The 19,210-nt window shown below is 46.3% G+C and overlaps 1 protein-coding gene across 1 annotated transcript; it reads left to right on the forward strand.

Moving 5' to 3' along the window:
• The first annotated feature begins 1,447 nt into the window (after positions 1 to 1,447).
• On the forward strand, positions 1,448 to 6,767 carry GDF1 (growth differentiation factor 1). The gene is made up of 2 exons (XM_029614062.1): positions 1,448 to 1,826; positions 2,932 to 6,767. The coding sequence occupies exons 1-2, from the start codon at positions 1,553 to 1,555 to the stop codon at positions 3,738 to 3,740; spliced, it is 1,083 nt and encodes a 360-aa protein (XP_029469922.1). The 5' UTR covers positions 1,448 to 1,552; the 3' UTR covers positions 3,741 to 6,767.
• Positions 6,768 to 19,210: the final 12,443 nt, after the last annotated feature.

Genomic DNA, 19,210 nt, shown 5'->3' on the forward strand with positions numbered 1-19,210 from the left:
ACACACACACACACCCATCCCAGGCAGGCTCCCATTCACACACACACACCCCCATCCCAGGCAGGCTCCCATTCACACACATACACCCATCCCAGGCAGGCTCCCATTCACGCACGCTCGCACCCACACACACACACATACCCATCCCAGGCAGGCTCCCATTCACACAAACACCCATCACAGGCAGCCCCCCCATTCACACACACATACACACACACACACACACATTCTGCTGCTGCCAGCCTGTTCCTTCTTTGCGGAAAAAAGCCATTCTGCAGCTCCTCTTCCTGTGCTGGCACCATGGTAATTCAACACTTCTGGTGCTAGCCCTTCCTTTATTTTCATCTTGCGAGAATATAGGAAGTTCTAGCAGCGTGCGTGTTCAATACCGCGAGGCCAGCATCAGAGGAGGAACTGCCAGAAGGGCTTCCTCTGCTGTGGCCTCCTTCTTCCACCGCTGGTAGGATTGGGTCCACTGGTAGCAGCACAGGCCTCTCTCCCTGTTCCCGACACCGTCCCACTGGGTGTGCCGCCCTGTGCAATTGCAGTTTGCACACCCAGTGGTGCTGGGCTTGGGCCACTGCAATCAGCACCAATCACGTGATTAGCCTAAACAGCCCACTGCGGCATGCCCGAAGCCCCGATTCGCTAATTCCCCCCCCCCCCCCCCCCCCGGTCTCTATGAAAAATGGACACAAATTTGACATTAGAAATGGCAACGTACAGAAACCAGTACAGCCTCCCAGGACACACTCTGTTTGACCTTGAGGTTGCTATAGTCCTACAAAAAACATTCAAACAGATACTCCAGCCTGAAACTGTTGAATTACAACTCATCAAGAAATGTTCCCATTGCCTAGGTCCAAATAGGGTCTATTTATGCCCTGAGAAGGGCGGATGTTGCCATGGGTGGCCTTTGCCCTCTTGATGAGAAAAGATGGCATGGAAAGAATATGCTCCTAGGTTTGAATAGGGACAATGACTTCATGACCCACTACAGATGGGAATGGATTTACCTATAATTAAATTATCTTGCCATCGGTTTCTCTCATCCACTATAGTTGTCAATTAGCTTAACTTTACTGATATTGTCAGTCCTCTTCCATACTCTGCTCTGCATTCCCCAGCGTCCTCTCCCTGCCTTTCAATCCATCCACATGCATATTTACCCATCTTCAGAAAGGCACTTCTTGCATCTGATGAAATGGATCATGTCCTTGAAAATTCATGCTTCAATAATCAGTTAAGTCTAGAAGGTGCCACCAGCCTCTTTGTGATTGTTGCTTCTTGAGGAGTTGTTCTCATCTCAACCAGTTTTGGCTGGAATTGAGACTCCTTCCCTACTGGGGAAGCAATTATCAGGAATCTCAGGGATCAATCAGAGAGGCAATTCAGCACCATGTGTGAAGCATCAGGGATTAGTCACGCCTCCACTAAAGCCAACAGTCATCCAACCTTCATTCCCACCCCCCAAGAGTCCTTGTAAACTCAGCAAGCTTCCAGTAGACAGTCCTCCCAAAAGGGGCCAGCAGCTTCCATTTTAACTGTAAACATGCCTCCTGTGTCTGCCAAACAGGGCTGGCTAGCCATAGTGCTGGTAGCAGTGGTCAGTGGCTCTCTCATAAAGCAGCAGGAAAGCCTTTTCCTGAGGATGCTGGGCTTGTCCTCTCGACCTAATCCTGTGTCCCCAGCTCCTGTGCCATCAGTGCTGTGGAAGATCTACAAACAGGTGGCAAGCCTACCCCCAGAGAAAAGAAGAATGGATTTGTGCCATGTGGAGGAGTTTCAGGTCCCTGGGAATATTATCCGCCTTTTCCCTGATCAAGGTACAGTGATTCCTAGGCCAGCTGGGTAGCTTTGTGGACTGTGGCTGGAATTCTGTCTGAGGGATTTCAGGGTGTAATTGTGGTTCATGCCCCATCAGAAGCATCTGAAGGGCGCAGGGTAGAAAGAAGTAAAGCCAGAAATTGTGGAGGGTCTATTGTTACAGAAAGAGAGGCAGGGCAGAGACTGATTGGCCTCCAAAGTCTTTATCTGTTGTGATGTGCTATTTAATATTTGTGAGGCCAAGAAAAGATTTTTCTTAAAAGCTGTAAATGTGGAATTGTGAAGGATCTTGGGTTCTTGTGGATCCCTTTTTCTTTCCTGAGTGATACAGCTATGCCACAAGTAAAAAGGTAAAATCTCCAGGCTTGTCTGCGGTCTCGTTTGGATCCAAGCAATGCCAACTTTTTTTTTTTTTTAAGAATTGTATTACATAGCTCTCTTGTGCACAAACTATAAAAGGTAACTATCTGGTTATGCCCCTTACCCCCCAGAGCATATAAGTAGAGAAGTCTGCTCTCTATTCTTATTTTTTGAAGAGAAAGATTTAAAAAATATTATTTTTTAATTTGTATTCTTTGACTTTGCCAAGCTAGATCTTATGAGATCTTTTTCAGCAGTTACAGCAGTATTGTTTAAGACTGCAGACCTTTGTAGTAGCCATGCCTCATGGGGCTGCCCAGGAGTTTTTAATTTCCTACAAAACTTGTGTTGTCATTTCACTTACATTATCAACATAAGGCTATGTAACCTGCGCCTCTAGTAGACTCTGTTCGCCAGTCACGCTTCCAGTTCTGGATGTTTTGGATTCTGGCTCCTCTCATGTTGCTTCTGGAGCGGGTTTTAGTTTAGTTTTTAAGTTTGAATCTGTGCTCGAATGGCCACTTCAAGATATACGATTAAATAAAGAGGTCAGGGAGGGGGATTATACAAACCATGGGCCTGATTCGTCAAGGTCTCTTCCCATAGGGAGAAAAGCTTTAGTGAATCAAGCCCTATTGCTCGGTGTATGCGGGCGAGAAAAGGCAGGATCTGATTCTTTTGCGATGAATGGCGACACTAGAATCGATGCACCTAATAGGTAAAACTGCTCCTTTTTGCTTCCAGGGCGTGCGGTCGATCACCCGGAGCTAAGGAGCCCGCTTTGCCTGGACAAACGCCTGTACTTCAACCTATCTGCGATCGGGGCCGAGGAGCAGGTGACGTTCGCCCAGCTCGAGGTCCGGTTCAGCCACAACTCCTACCACGGCCGGGTCTTTGAGCTGCGTCTGTACCGGGCCCTGCGCGTGAGCCTGCGCGGGGTGCCGGCGAGCCCGGAGAGCCGGCAGCTGCTGGTGGAGCGCTCCTTCCGCCTCCTGCACCGCTCGCTCACCTTTGACCTGCTGGAGGCCGTGCGGGAATGGCGGAGCCCCGGCAGGAACCTGGGGCTGATCCTGGAGATCGCCGCCGCGGACCCTGCGCCCTTGCAGCTGCCGTCGGACCGCTGCCTGGCCCTGCGCTCCTTCCTCTATGCCTCGCTGCTGACGGTCTCCCTACAGCCGGGCCAGTGCCGGGCTCCCCGACGCCGGAGGGATGTCGCCCCTTTGCTGGTCACCCCCAGCAGCATCTGCCGGCGACGGCGACTCTACATCGACTTTCGAGACGTGGGCTGGCAAAACTGGATCATTGCCCCCCAGGGATACCTGGCCAACTACTGCCAGGGGGAATGCCCATACCCGCTGGCAGAGATGCTGAATGGCACCAACCACGCTATCCTGCAGACGCTGGTGCACTCACTGGAGCCCAACAAGACCCCCCAGCCCTGCTGTGTCCCCATCCGCCTGTCTCCTATCTCCATGCTCTACTATGACAACAGTGACAATGTGGTGTTGCGCCATTATGAAGACATGGTAGTGGACGAATGTGGTTGCAGGTAAGAAGATGTAAGGGCGCAATCTGCCCCGCTGTGTGCCTGGACTTGTCCTTCAGAGACCCTGTGCATGCAGTGCGGGGTTAAAACCAGGCCTGGATCCGCCTGTCCCCACTGATATGGAGCTAAGTGGTCACTCTGGAGTATGTGTCTCCTGATAAACCCATTCCTGGAATTCTTTATTCTGAAGAAGTTTAAAAGATGTACTTGCAAAGCTGAATAAATAGTTTTTAATTTCTTTTAAAGTGTTTTGGATCTTGCACTTTTTCTAACCCTCCCCCTCCTTTTCAAGACTACAATATGATTTGAAGCTGTTTTTACTGATTTGAGTTCATGGCTCTCTGCTTATATTCTCCCTGGGGGTCTTGTGGATGGATCTCTCCTGGCATTCATCAAAGAAGCTTAGTGCTCATACTGAGAATTTCTCAGTGAGCTAGATTTTCACAGTACATGCCAGCAGGAAGCATTTCCAGAGTTCAGTATCTCTTTCCTGAGTATGAGACTTTAAACCACTTCCACTATACGGTAAGTGATCACCCTGGAAATAGCATCTGTAGTCCAGAGTAGCATCTAAACATTCTGACAGAATCAGCAAACAGGCTCCTGCTGCCTTTGTGCAACCCACAGCATACGAACAGTTGTTTGTACCAGTCGAGAAGAAACAAAATTCCTATTGAAATTAAGATTTCTTCCCATTGTATGTTTTGTTACATTTGCTTTTTTTAGGTCTTGTTTGCCACAGCTAGTTTGATGCTTTCTTGGGAAAGGGAATCTAATGCTGTATGTGTAATGCAAGTGGTCAAATGTTCCTCTAATGAATGGAAACAAGAAATGCAGAGATCAATATTAAAAAAAAAAAAAAAAAAAGCCCAGCTTCTAAATTTAGGATCCAAAACTAGGTACCTATTTTCAGCCAAACCTAGGAGCCTAATTTTTTCCCCAGATTTTAGGCTCCTTACTTTTGAAAATTTAGGGTTGCTGAGTGCCTAAATTTAGACTCCAATTCATTAGGGTCCTAAAAGTGAGTGGCTACAGGGGTGCAGTTAGAGGAGGGAAGCAGATTGGCCTGACCTCTACTGAGCTGAAAATTCACATAAATTTAGGGCTCTAAAACTGAGGGTCCCAAACTTAAGCCTACTATTCATTTACCTAGATAAATACATTTAGGCTCCTAAGTTAGGTGTCTAGTGCTGAAAATTTGTGCTAAGCTCTGAACGTTGTTCCCTGCCCTAACTGCACTTCTGTAGCCATCTGCTATTAGGAGCCTAATGAATTGGAGTCTAAATTTAGGCACTCAACCTTACTAAATTTTCAAAAGTTAGAAGCCTAAACTCTGAAAATTGACCCCATACTAACTAGTTCAATAATGTTAGATAAAAACAAATGAGCTACTCCACCAACTTTTAAAGACTCCTCTACCCTTCATGTACAGGCAATGATTTGCTATATTAAGACCTGATGGCTAAGGGATACTGCCTGTCCCCTCTAGGTTACTGGATCAGAAAAGTGGTGGCCGGAAGTGATTATGTGGACTTCTCCTTGATAGTTTATGAAATGAATTGGTGGTCCCAGCCCTGTACCTATAGCATAGGTGTCCACACATCTCTTTTGGGGCCCTTCCAAATGACATGATATTGCACTTGATCTTCTATGCCATGTGAAATTGTGTGAGACCCTGGCCAGAGGGCTGGATTTGGGCACAAGCCAGACAAGCACGAGCCTTGGGTACCAAATTCTGAAAGCACCTAAAAACTTGGACATTCTCCCACTTATCTGCTGCTCTCTGATTTCCAGGGAGGGAATTCTCCATCCCAGCCTTCTGCCTTATGGGAGATGTAATCTTAAATCTGGCCCTAAGCAAAAGTGGTTACTTTTAGGGGTCCACAGAGTGCAAGGGGAGCTATGTAGTGGACTTTTTCCAGAATACTTATCTGATAGCTATAGGGTGAGTTATTGCTGCTTGCATTATGTTTACCTTTAGCACAATCCATGAAGAGTAGAGTTTTGGTTTTCAGGAGTTGCCATGTTCTTGCAATATCTATCATCTTTAAAGTGGCTAATCTGTTGTCCAGTACTTGGCAGTGTCCTGCTAGACTGCTGCGTGCTGGAAGCAATGGCTCCTGCAAGAAGGTTGGAAGGCAAAGTGTTCAGACTGGGTTGACCCTTGTGCCTTTAGGTCAAAGACCAGGCAGATCCCTCTTCCTATCACAGGGTCTGTAAATTCAAGCCTGAGATTAGTCTGTCTTGGATTATTTACAGTAGTAGGGTTTGTGTGTTAGATGTCAGTGGAGCCAGCAGGTTAACTAGTCCCTGTTAACTGACCATACCACTGTACTAGGAAAAATCCTCTTTGTCTGACCTGAAACTTTGATGTTAAGAATGAGAGAAAATAGTAAAAAGTTATTCTTGTTTAGATATTTTAATACCTAATACTCATATTGTAATGTTAGAATAACGTGTACATTTTACCAGTGTTAAGCCATGGCCTTTTTTCCTAGGGCCAATAATTAAAAAAAAAAAAAAAAGTGTGAAAATTTCCCTGCCCTCCACCCCATAGATCTGATATAGCTACTGCGAATCTTGAGCAATGTTATTTCTCCTCCTTTTGAGGAACTTGCACTAGTTTCTATTTGTTCAGAATTATAGAACCAACTGTCTTCATGTTTTTTTTTTGTTAATGTACAGATTAAAAAAATATTTTTTTTGGGGGGGGGGGGGAATTGCTGATGTGATAAATCCTGTTTAAATCTTGAGAATTCTTCAGTATGGACAAGTCCTATGCATTAGAAGTAGATCCCTGGCTCAGCTTATGATGGAGTTGTACATGAGCAGTGTTTTTGAAAAGAGGAAAGGAAAGACACAGATTATGAAGGATCTGTGCCACTGCAGACTGGATCGGCTTTGACTGGTATCTGATGCTTTTGGTTTTTTTTTGGGAGGGAGAGACTGATAGGCCTTCCACTAATACAGCATAGTTACCTGAAGAGCTGTAGTGTAAGCTTTGCTGCTGTCTTACTGGAGAAGATTCTTAGGAATGTTTATAAAGGACAGATTGATGCCTTCCAGCTGCTGCTGCTTAACACTTCTCTGCTCTTGTTTTTATGGTCCTTCATAACAGCCAGCTCCTGCAGACGCTTTGCTAAATGTCTAGAGGTGTTGTAATAGAGCTGGGAAGGAAATTTACAATCTGGATAGGAAGATATAGGGACAAACTTAGCTAAAGCCCTACAGCCCTTGCCTACACTGAACCAGGGAAGTAGGCCTGAACAGGCTTACCAAAGGTAGGTCTCTAGCAATATTAAAGGGGCTCTTCATTTCTCTCTGCCTAATAACCATGTCATTTGCTAGCAGGTGACCACTCCTGTTTGCCTCTAGCTGTTACCTTGTGCCCTATACTGTAAGCCTAGCTTGTGATAAGCTGCATGAACAGATTGTCATGTCACATAGACATGGGGGTGTGGATGGGGAACATGAGCCCTTCTCCACTCACAGCAGGGGCCAAGCTCCAGCGGCAACTAGTTTGACCAATCAGAAAGCCCTCCCTTTAGCTTACCCAATCAAAAACTACCAACAGCCACCACCGCTGGTGTTCTATTGCACAATATCAGCCTTGGACTTGTGCCCAAAAATCACTAAAAAAAAATGAGACCTTTGGGCAAAACAGTCTTTTAACTCCTCCGAACCCTAGCAGCAGCCACCATACGAGTGGAGGTCGCAGCTGCAGGCCAGAGCGGCATACCTGGAAGATTTCACCTGCAACCAAGCTGCATGGTTCCAGCTGAGGTTAGGTCAGAGAGATCCTTTGTAATGATACAATCAGGGTCCCCAGGCACCCCATACTTCTGTAGCAGTTGCAGAAACTGTTTGTTTAAGCTGTTGCCACATAATTTACAACCTACCCCACCCTCAACAACCCTGATGCTCCACCACCTCCTAATTAAATCATCTGAAGAAAGATACAGGCTGCCTGCCTCCTCTCAGCTCTCTCTGCTTCAGCCCCTCCCCTCACAAGCAGTAAACAGGAGGGGAAGGGGCTGAAGCTGGAGCAGAGGAGAAAAGCACATTACTTCCTAATCCAGCCTCCTCTTGTGCTGAAGGGAACAGGAGAGGAGGGGCGAGGCTGCAGGGGATAGAGAAAGCAGTCTGAATATTTGATCCTGCAGTGATCTCTACTGTATCTCAAAGTTATCTTTGCTTTAAGTAAATTCTGGCTGAACCACTAAAATTCTTCTAAAGGGAAGGCTTTATCCAAAGGTTGTTGCACCTGCATATGTAGGCAACCATACACCAGCTACAACGATTTGGATGTGTTCTGAAGTATGCAATTGCTTGTCCCACAGCTGGCCCAGACAGCATTATTTATTAAAACTTGATTACACTCTTCTCATCAAACACATCAAAGCATGTTACAAAATAAAATACATGTTAAAAAGACATTACACAACAGTATATATTGACTGTTCCCCCACTCAAACTACCTTACCAGCCTCCCACGCTAGGGATGTGCATTTGTTTAAAAACAAGTCTGGTTCATTCCATTCAGATATTTTGCCTGTTACAGAAAAAATAAAATAAAAACGAGTCTCCCTATCTGCTGAATTTCAGTTCATAGAAACCTTGATGACTGTTACTATGTGTCCACTGTATACAAACACATCTTTGTAATTAATAGTGTGACAAATTAATAATAGAGAGGGTATTTTCATATACTTTCAGGTCGATACAGTAAGGCCGCGGTAGAAACAGTGCGGCAGTGTCAGGCGCACCCTTCCTCCCCGCACGCACAGTTCTCTTCACTAAGTCCCCGATACTCTCTTCTAATTGCATGCAAATGCATGCCGTGGCTGTGAAGCGATAGGGAAGGGTTATGCCCGCGCAACCCATTTTACTGTATAGGCGCTTAATACAGCACCTATACAGTAACCTGGGTGCGCTGGTACCTGTCATTTCAAATGTCATTTCAAATGACATTTGGAATGACAGGCACCGGGAGGAGGGAAGCGGCGAAGCGACTTACTACTTGCTGTGTCTCTCCTCCTCCCGGAGCAGGGCGCGAAAGCAGCCTTGCTCCGGGAGGAGGCGGGACACAGCGGCGAAGCAAAAAAAAAAACCAAAGGCGCGTGTTCGATCGGGCAGGTAGGCGGCAGCAGCGGCGGCAGAGAAGAAAAAAAAACCCAAAAGCAATTTTTTTTTTTCAAAAAGCGACAATTTTGGTTTTTTCCAAAAGCGACTTACTTTTGGGATCTGTCAAGATCCCAAAAGTAAGTCGCAAAAGTAACTTACTTTTCTGAAGCCATCAGGAACAAGATCGTAGCTCCTCCCGATGAAGACGAAGATGGCCGCCTGCACGGGAAAGCGTGCAATTGGCCGCTGAAGACGTGACGTCACGACGTTTGGCGTCACGGGATGTGACGTCACGTCTTCAGCGGCCAATTGCACGCTTTCCCCCGTGCAGGCGGCCATCTTCGTCTTCGTCGGGGGGAGCTACGATCCTGCTGATGGCTTCAGATCCCGGGGGGCGGGTGGGCGCGTGTCCGGCTCCCGCCGCTGCCTGGATGGGTGGGCGCGTGTCCGGCTGGATGAATGCCCGTGCGATTTTGGCGCTCATGGCATGAGCGCCAAAATCGCACGGGCATTCATTCCGGCGGGGGCCATGCATTCATCCAGGCAGAGGGAACCGTGGGCCGTTTTCGCCACCGGTTCCCTCTGCCTGGATGAATGGCCGTGCGATTTTGGCGCTCATGGCATGAGCGCCAAAATCGCACGGCCATTCATTCCGGCGGGGGCCGTGCATTCATCCAGGCAGAGGGAACCGTGGGCCGTTTTCGCCACCGGTTCCCTCTGCCTGGATGAATGGCCGTGCGATTTTGGCGCTCATGGCATGAGCACCAAAATCGCACAGGCATCAATTCCGCTGCTGCCCCCGGATCCCGGATGCCGCTTTTTTTGCTTCTTTGCTGCCCCCCCGCTGCCGCTTACCCGCGAAATCGGGAGGAAGGGAGAAGGGACTACCGTAGCAGGCCCGAGCCTTGCTACTTTTTCGGGGGTTTTTTTTTTTTTGCTTCGGGAGGAGGGGACCGGACGGGGCTGCAGGAGACCGGACTGGGGCTACACCGGACGGCTGGACCGGGGACCAGGGCAGGTAAGCAATTTTTTACACTACACTACACTAACACCTACTAGGGGGAGGCGGTAAACTAGCACGTTAAGGCCGCGGCAGAACAGCGGGTTACTGAGGAGATAATATCAGCGCCCGTTACAGTATCGGAGGGGAATAGCTAATTCCTTCATTATACAGCTTTTTCGTTCATTTACATGCTGGGTGTGGAAAGGGTTATGTGTTTATTTTAGGAAGCGCTAAGGACGCGTGAAACTGGAGACTGTATTGCTGGACCACCTTACTCGTCTGTATTGTGCGCTTCCAGCACGTTACAGACGGGGAATCTTTAACTGAACATTACTGTATCGACCTGTTTGAAAGACAATAAGGAGTTAAGAAAATATAAAGAACAGTTGCACTATCTGAATTCAAATACAAAAGTGACATTTGTGACATAATTACTTTAAGTGCTTGACTTTTGTACTTTGTAAATTTAAAAACAGGAATGTTTATTTTTTGTATTTATATGTTGCCTTTCAGCCACTTCAAAGCAGATTTAATTCAGGTACTATAGGTATTTCCCTCTCCCCAGAGGGCTCACAATCTAAGGGCTTGATTCATCAAGGCATTTTCCCAGACACAGAATGGGAGAAAACCCTTAGTGAATTTAGCCCTAAGGGGCTGATGCAAAAAAAAGTGCGCTGAGTGTTTAGCGCCCGCTTTCCTAACGCACCCCCAGTCACCTCTCCTGGGGGCATGATACAATATTTAAATTCGGGCTCGCGCTGTCAAGGAGGCACTGGGGAGATTGCGCACCCCTAGCACCTCCTTGACAGCGTGCGGCAAGAGAAGGTCCGCTGTCGGTTTTCCTAACCGGCACACATCCACAGGTTAGGAAAACGGACCCTGATAAACTCAGTGTCCATTTTCTGAACCTGACTGCCTGCACCCATGTCTGACCTGCCCCTAACTCCCTCCCCCCTGAGCTGTTCTGAAAGGGGATTGGGCCTTTCCACTGACAAATGTCAGTGAAAAAGGACCAATGGCCAATAAGTGAAGGAGTGACTAAATTAATATTAAGTGCCTGACTCTTTAATATTGATTTATTCACTCGTTCTGATCTGCCCTCGGTTCCCTCAGGGGGAGGGAGCCGAGGCAAGTCAGATATGGGTCACTGTCAAGGAGGGAGATTTTTTTTTTTTCCTAACTCTCTTGTTCCTCAGACTTAATATTGCCACAATATTAAGTCAGAGGAGGGAAGAGGAATATGACGTCGGAGGAAGTACAGAAGAGCAGTCTTTTCTGTACAATTTTTTGGGGTGCTCAGAAATAAACACCTGGCCGAGCAGGTGTTAAACGTCTGAGTGCAAAAATGTATGTATTAGATGCACTCTTTTTTTTATCTGGAGTGAATAACTAATAGCACTCATCACATACAAATGCATGTGAATGAGGCTATTAATTTCCCAGTGTTGTGGAGGCGCTAATCTCCTTACTGCATAAGGGGATTTGGTTGCCCCTCCACAACCCGTGTCCAACTGTGTGTTAAACAGTGCACTCAGCTCCTCATTGTGTACCTGAGACAATGGAGGATGAAGTGATTTACCCAAGGTCACAAAGATTAGGAGTGGGGTTTGAATCTTGTTTGCCCTAGCTTGCAGCCTGCTGATCTAACCACTACCCTAGTCTCCACTACAAAGCTAACTATATAGATTTTTGCTTCGATCATAGGCAAAAAAAAAAAAGTTGATAAGACACTTGCAAAATGTTAAAGATAATCCTACTGGCTGTCATAGACCTTTGCTCAAGATATCCGCTCACTACGGAATCGTTGCCGGAAATCCACTCTTACTCATAATTGTGTAATGCGGCAACCAACTACAGGCAGGAAGTTCTACAAAGAGAAAATGTAGTGGAAATGAAAATGAACACATTTGGCTGTATACTTTTTTTTTCATTTTACTGAACTTGGGTGTTGTGTATTGTACTGTCATTGGTGTCAGCCAATAAAAATTTTCAATTAAAAAAAAAAAAAAAAAAAAAAAGGAAAGTGAGATTTGTCTAAATCTTAATAGCAGAAGTATCCTCATCCTCCCTACAGCCACTATGATGTGATCTGGCTTTTATTTTTCCTAAAAATAGGGGTTACAAAAATTGAGCATTAAATGTTAGGATTTAGGGGTACAATTTTTACAAAAAAGACCCCAAAGTTCCCAGACACGGTGGCTCGAACAGGAGCTGTGCAATGGCACTAAGCACCCCCCAGTAAAGCCATCATGAGGAGTGTTAGACCACAAGCGACTTCTCTCAAAGCTCACACTTTTTTATTTGCCTACCGCAATCTGAGATTTATCCTTGCTGTAATTTTACTCTGCTCTTTACGTTTCAATGTTTTTTCTTTCTTTCCTTCCCCTTAATGATTAAAATAATGTGTATTACTGTGGCAACACCTATGAAATTGTTATGCCAATAAAGTTATCTGAATCTGGATGCTCCCGGATTGGTGCCACTTGCAAGAAAACAGAGCAGCCTGCTTACCTAGCCCAGCCTGTCTGCCTACAACTCCCACATCTGCTGAAGTTATCGTTGCCACTACTGAAGCTTCCTAACTTAGCTGCTGCCTGAGCCTTGAAGACCACCACAGGAGGTAAGAAGCAAGACCAGGGGAAGAGACAATTATGCGAACCAGTGGTGACCAAATTAACCAAGGAATAGCCTTCTGGGGGATGAGAGCGACAGAGTAGCATTGTGGGATAGGTGGAACCAAGGGGGGGGGGGGGGGGAGAAATGGGGTTGGGGAAGAAAGTGAAGTTGCTGAGCATCATGGTAAGGGGCAAAGACGGGGTCAGGTAGGGGGATAGTGGTATGTAATTTGAAAGGGGAACAGGTGTTTGGGGCAAGAAGGGGATGGGGCAGAAAGAAAGGAGTTTAGGGTGAAAGAGTGGGAGGCAGAGGAGGGGTGGGGGAAGAGGGAGCTTTCCTGAGCACTAGGCAGCAGGAGTGGGAGGGAGAGGAGAGTACGAATGTTCAGATGAGGAACCGAAGCTGCTGCCTGAGGACTGAAATGTAAGAGCCAAAGGCTGCTGTTAGTAACTTGACAGTCCATTTTCAATAAGGCACAGACATTTTTGCCTGCAGAAACCCAGGTGATGTTCAAACACAAGGACACCTGTGGACAGTATGTTTGAATATCAGCTTGTGATGCAGATAAAAGTATATGCGTACTCTTAGGAGTGAATTTTTTAAAGCGTTACATGTATAAAAGTAGGAAATATTGGAGAATTTTTGAAAACAGCCCTATGGAGTGAATTTTCAAAGGAGTTACAATGTAAAAGTAGCAATTTTCAAAAGTTTATTTCCACATGTAAAACCTTTTGAAAATTCCTCCACAGAGTATTGAGTGGCAGCATAAAGTACACACTTCAGTACTGTTCCATTACTTGCATCCATTTTTTTTTTTTAAACAAAAATATATCGGAAAGGTTTGCAAACACACCTCTGAAGTGCCCTACCCAAGAATGTCTGTTTTAATGCAGCCAAAAGTACATGTTATGAAAATATGTATGTGCATTCAGGTAGCTCAATATCCACGCCTGCAGGTTGTCTACTGGTGTATGTATGGCCTCATTTTACCCCTGTAAATACCAAGTGAACATTGGAAAATACATGCAATTCCATACATTCACTTTCGTTAAATACCTAATCTGTTAACTGATGCAAAGAGCAGAGCTCTCCTTCCATTTTGCCTTCATTATTGGAAGAATGATATTGAATTATGGAGGTGTCAAATGAGGTTTTGAATCTAAAATCCAGGTTGCTTAAAGGGGGAGAGAGAGAATAGCATTGTTGGATAGGCACAATGGGGGGGGGGGGGGGGGGAAGAAAGGGGGTTGAGCAGCCAAGGGAATGGGGCAGAGATTTGTGAACACTCTAAGGATTCTTTCATAAAGTTCAATTTCTTTTGAATTTTGCTTGTGCATCCACCTCTTTCCATACTGTAAATGCAGTACAAGTTTGCATGTTCTAATACACCAGAATTAAACCATTGTTGAAAATACCATTTATCTTAGTCTTTCTTTTGGTCTTTTGAAGATTCGGGCTACTTTTGGGCTTGGGACCTCCCTTTCCCCAGGTTACCTGGGCTAGGTTTGGGCTATGGTTTGTGTCTTACTTTGGGCTATAAATCCCATTTAAAATCTGGCAACACTGAGTGCAGGGTATGCAGCTGCAGGGCAGCTTTTGCTCCCCCCCCCCCCCTCCTTCAGCAATCACTGTCACTCACTTGACTAGCAGAAATGGGTGCTGGGGACCAGAGGTTGAGAAACACTGCTCTAGGGAATGTGGCACAGAACCACACCTGAAGCCAATCTTTTCCCTTTCTTCTGAGAAACCTACAAATAAAGCACCATTGTCTGAATTGATATTTTGACAGGTAGAAGGGCTCTTTTTTTTTTTTTAAGTTTGCAGAACCCATCCATAAATTTCTGCAGCTCCTTTGGGTTACTCCAAAACTCCAGGGAACAAGGTCCCATGCTTGCAACTCGTGGGTGCTAGATCCAACAAAAAAATCTATTATTACAGTTAAGTTATTCCAAATGCACAAAATCTCTTTAAGGCTAATAACTTTTGTCTGCAAGTTTTAATCTGAAAGTCAGGTAAATTTAATTTTCCTAGCGTGAGGCAGATGGACTCAGGACCAATGGGTATAGTGTGTTCCTGATAGCTGTTGGAGACGGAATCAGATTTCAATCTGACGTCAGTACCAGTATATATACCCCTGCAGGAAGCTCTGCTCTTCAGTATTTCTCCATTTCCATAGCAGTTCGGGACTTTATACACGCTTGCACAGCGTTAAGAGTATTCAAACCAAAGAAAATTTCAAACAAGAAGAAATCTTACCTCTACAGACAAGCCCCGCTCTCCTACGGATACCTAAAGGTCCCTCCCCCAGTTGAGAATTCCGGAGGTGGTTTCCGAGATCCCTCAGAGGTAGGCCTTGGTCCGGCAGCTGGTTCCCAGCGTGGACTTAGCCCCCAGCAACGGGAGCAGCTGAGAGGCAGCGGGTGCAACATAGAGTGCGGCAGTGAAGGTACTTTTCCCTCTCCCCCCGCAGTCAGAGACCGCCCGAAACGAAACCCGGGAAATGCCGACACAAGGTAAGGTAGAAAACTTTCTAATAGTCTCCGGTTTCCGAGGCTCGGAAAGCTGCACAGATTGCCAGTCGGTGTCTATGCTATCGGGTAGATCAGCCCCATCCAGGCTAAACCCCGATCCAATACGAGGGTCCTCCCACGTGGAGACCCTCCAAGGTGGTCGCCATATTGTCTGTGTTGTCGCCGATTCCATTTCCCCTTGATCTCCATCCTGTCCGCCTAACCGAGCAGTGCGCACATCGGCCCGCACAAAGATGCGCACAGCCACACACTCAACGGTGCAGGGCACATAACTTAAGTCTGTGCACACAGCGGTGCACGCATCTTTGTTGGGGTGTGAGGGTGTGTGAGTGGGGTGGATGTGGGGGGTAACGGCAGGGGTATGGGGGGGGGGGCCCAGGGAGGAGTCCACATTGAAGTAGAACAGAATTCACCTCAGCTGGATAAGGCATGCCCTAATGAACTGATTATACCATACGATCCCGGAGGCTCAGGCTGGGGAGCCAAGGGATTCCAATCCTTATGCTGCACCCCATGGATGCAGATTCTTCCCCGATTCTCTAAAATGGCAACCGTAAAGTTCACCTCATTGAACGTGGATGGAATTCACTCCCTTATTAAACGGAAAAAACTGTTGATGGCCTTTAAAAGATTAGGTTTTCAAGTGGTGTTTCTTCAGGAGACTCACTTAACGACTAGAGAACCTGCCAAGTTACAAAGGGAATGGGTGGGGCAATGCTTCTCCTCTTCTTATTCCTCTCGGAAACGAGGTGCAGCAATCCTAATCCACAAGCAGCTGCCCTTTCAATCAGAAAAAGTGTGGTATGACACTGAGGGCAGGTATGTTATTGTTCAACAACAAAGGCAGGCTCTCTGCAAAGTGTACGCCCTGAATGTGTATTCGCATGAGTTTTTTCACTCATATGACTGGGATTCTAGCTGAGCTTTCTGACTGTGCCTTGATACTGGGGGGAGATTTTAATATTGTGTTGAACAAGCAGGAGGACTGTAGGCATCCCAAACCTATAGGGCCTAATGACCATCGTTTGGGAGCCAACTTTGTCTACCAGGAGTTGCAGTTACTAGATATCTGGAGGGCCCTGCACCAGGGAGAGCAGGATTACACCTTTTTCTCCCACCCTCATGGATCCTATTCAAGACTGGATTACTTTCTGATTTCTGAATTCCTTTTTCCAAAGATTAAATTGGCCACCATAGGCACGATCACTTTATCTGACCATGCGCCGGTATCAGTCAGTGTGACTCTTGGGCAGACTCCTAAACCTCCTTTTTCCTGGCGTATGCCCCCGGGCCTACTGCTTGATAAAACCTTTCATCAGTATTTGAAGGAGCGCTGGGAGGAATATGTGCGCCTCAATTCGACCCCAGACATTACCCCCGCGGTCCTGTGGGAAACGGGGAAAGCGGTAATAAGGGGTAATGCTATTGCCTACGTCATTACCCACAATAAGAAACGTAACGGGGACATTCTTCATCTCACTGCAGAGCTAAAACAGGCTCAACTAAGGCACATGCATACGCTGTTGGAATCTAGTAAGAGGGAAGTTGATAGTATTCGGGAGGCCTTAAACACCCTCCTATATCAGTGGGCCTCCAAATCCCTAAGATATTACAAGTTACAGCTTTATAAACATGGGAATAGGCCAAGTAAGTTATTAGCAAATCTAGTCAGGGCTCACGGACCCAAGTCGCTAATTACCAGCATTAACAATAAGGATGGGATCTATAAAACTACAACCACTGATATTACGGCCAGGTTTCAGGAGTATTATAGTGGACTTTATAGGGAAAAGCCTAAACACCCAGGGATCTCTGAAGCATTTTTTTCTAACCTCCCTTGGCCCAAGCTAACTAGGGATCAGCAGGAGATGCTGAATAGACCCATTGCCGATAGCGAGATCTATGCAGTTCTTCATGGCCTGAAGCCTGGAAAGGCCGCAGGGCCTGAATTTTATAAGATCTTGAAGTTCCCTGTTCTCCCAGTGCTGGCGAAGTACTATAACTATTTGGTCTCTGGTCAGTCTATTAACATTACTGACAATCAGTCAACCATTGTGCTTCTCCCCAAGCCTGGGAAGGACCTACACGAAGTGGGATCCTACCGTCCCATCTCACTTATTAATAGTGATTTGAAAATTTTCACAGTGGTACTAGCGGCCTGATTGAATTCCATATTGGCTTCTATAATCCACCAGGACCAAACGGGATTCATAAAAGGGAGACAAGGGGTAAAAAATGTCTGGAGGCTGATTGCTGCATTATGCTATCACCTGTCAGCTGAAGCACTCATTCTGAGTCTAGATGCTGAAAAGGCCTTCGATTCTCTTTCATGGGATTACATGTTTTGGAGCTTACAAAATTATGGGTTCACGGGCAACTTTATATCCTGGCTGGGTGCATTATATAACAATCCAAGTGCCCGGCTTCTTATTAACGGAGCGTTGACAGAGCCTTTTCCTCTCCATTGCGGAGTACAAGGCTGTCCCTTGTCCCCTCTCCTTTTTGATCTGGCACTCAAACCTCTGGCCTTCAAACTCAGGCTAGACCACAAGTTTTGGGGGTCTCAGTATTGGGAACTACCAGCTGAAGCTAGCATTATTTGCTGACTACATCCTGCTGTTTGTCGGCAGACCTGGACAAAGTGTCCCGGTCATTATCCAGACTTTTTCACAATTTAAGGCCATAGCGGGGCTGACAAATTTTGCTAAGTCGGAGGCTTTAGCGTTGGACCCCCGGACACAGCATTCCTGGCCAGGAGGGTTCCCCTTTACATGGGCCTCGAGTAAGCTCAAATATCTGGGGGTGTGGATCCCTCAGAATTTAGCAGACCTCTATGATCTAAACATCAAAAGTACACTGACAGATTTGGGTGCTCAGTTGACGGCGTGGCAATCCTTGCCGCTCTTCTTGTTTAGGCGCTGTGCTTTACTTAAGATGGTAATAGTGCCAAAGTTGCTGTATAAGCTCCATATGCTCCCCTGCTGGTTGACTGGCAAAGATATCTGATGGTTACAATCCTCTTTCCAAAAGTTTATATGGGCGGGGAAGAAAGCTCGGTTACGCTATCAAACTCTTATACCCTCTCGAGACATTGGGAGGCTAGGCATGCCTGATTTTCGTTTGTACAATGTAGCATGCCAACTTCGATTTGTAGGGGAATGGCTTTTGGATAAATATTCTTATTGTGAAGATGGCTTACTTAATTGTATGACCGCCCGGTGGTCCCCAATGTTCTTATTACAAGCTAACGCCAGCACTTTCCGTGACTTGGACATTCCCAAGGGCCTCCTCCAACCCTGTCGACAAGCGTGGCGATGGCTCCGGGCTCAGGGAGGCCTGACCAGCAGAGTCTCACTTCTGCTGCCACTCCTGGGCAATAAGGATTTTTTGCAGGGGCGTGATTGCTGTGCAATATTTAGTGCCTGGTTACAAAAAGGAGTACCATATATCTTTCACTTATATACCAAAGACTCACCGACAGTGGTAGACTTTGCATCTTTGACACGGGACTATCAAATACCCTCAAAGCACTTCTTCGCCTACTTACAAGTACGTCACTACCTACAATCTTTTAAATGGATGGCGGAGACCCACCGCTTGGAATAGGTCTTTGCCCAGCGCATCTTTGATATCACCTTAACTCAGAACTCCATCAAAGGTTGGAGTGGTTTCTAATTCCTATTCCTAATACACACCCAGCCACCTCTCCTGGGCGCTTGATCCATTATTTAAATTAGGGGTCACGCAAAAAAGAAGGTGCTAGGGAAAATTTGTGCATGCCTAGTGCTTCCTTGGCATCGGGCACACAGGAGAGGAGGCTGTCAAGCAGGTTGGGAAAATGGACGTTCAATCTATGAGCATCTGTTTTCTCCCGCTACCAGCATAGACACATACAAGATACACAGCCCGGACCGCGTATCTTGTGTGTGTCTATTGGGCATCCAGAGTTTTGTTTTTTTTTAACTAAATCTGCTTTATTTGATTTACTATTAGAAGGAATCACAGAAAGCAGGATTTTTCTTTTTTTTCAATTCGCCCTTGAGCGGCATACCTTTTATGCCAGCCCTGAGCTGGCGAAATATTTGCCGCATTGCAATGGGTGTATTGGCTGTGTGGGAAATTTGTTTGCATCATGGGGATTAGCTAATAACCTCATCTACATGGAATTTCCATGGTGAGTGCTATTAGCTACGCGGTGATTTG

Source organism: Rhinatrema bivittatum, chromosome 8 (genome assembly GCF_901001135.1).
Source record: "Rhinatrema bivittatum chromosome 8, aRhiBiv1.1, whole genome shotgun sequence".
Taxonomy (NCBI): Eukaryota; Metazoa; Chordata; class Amphibia; order Gymnophiona; family Rhinatrematidae; genus Rhinatrema; species Rhinatrema bivittatum.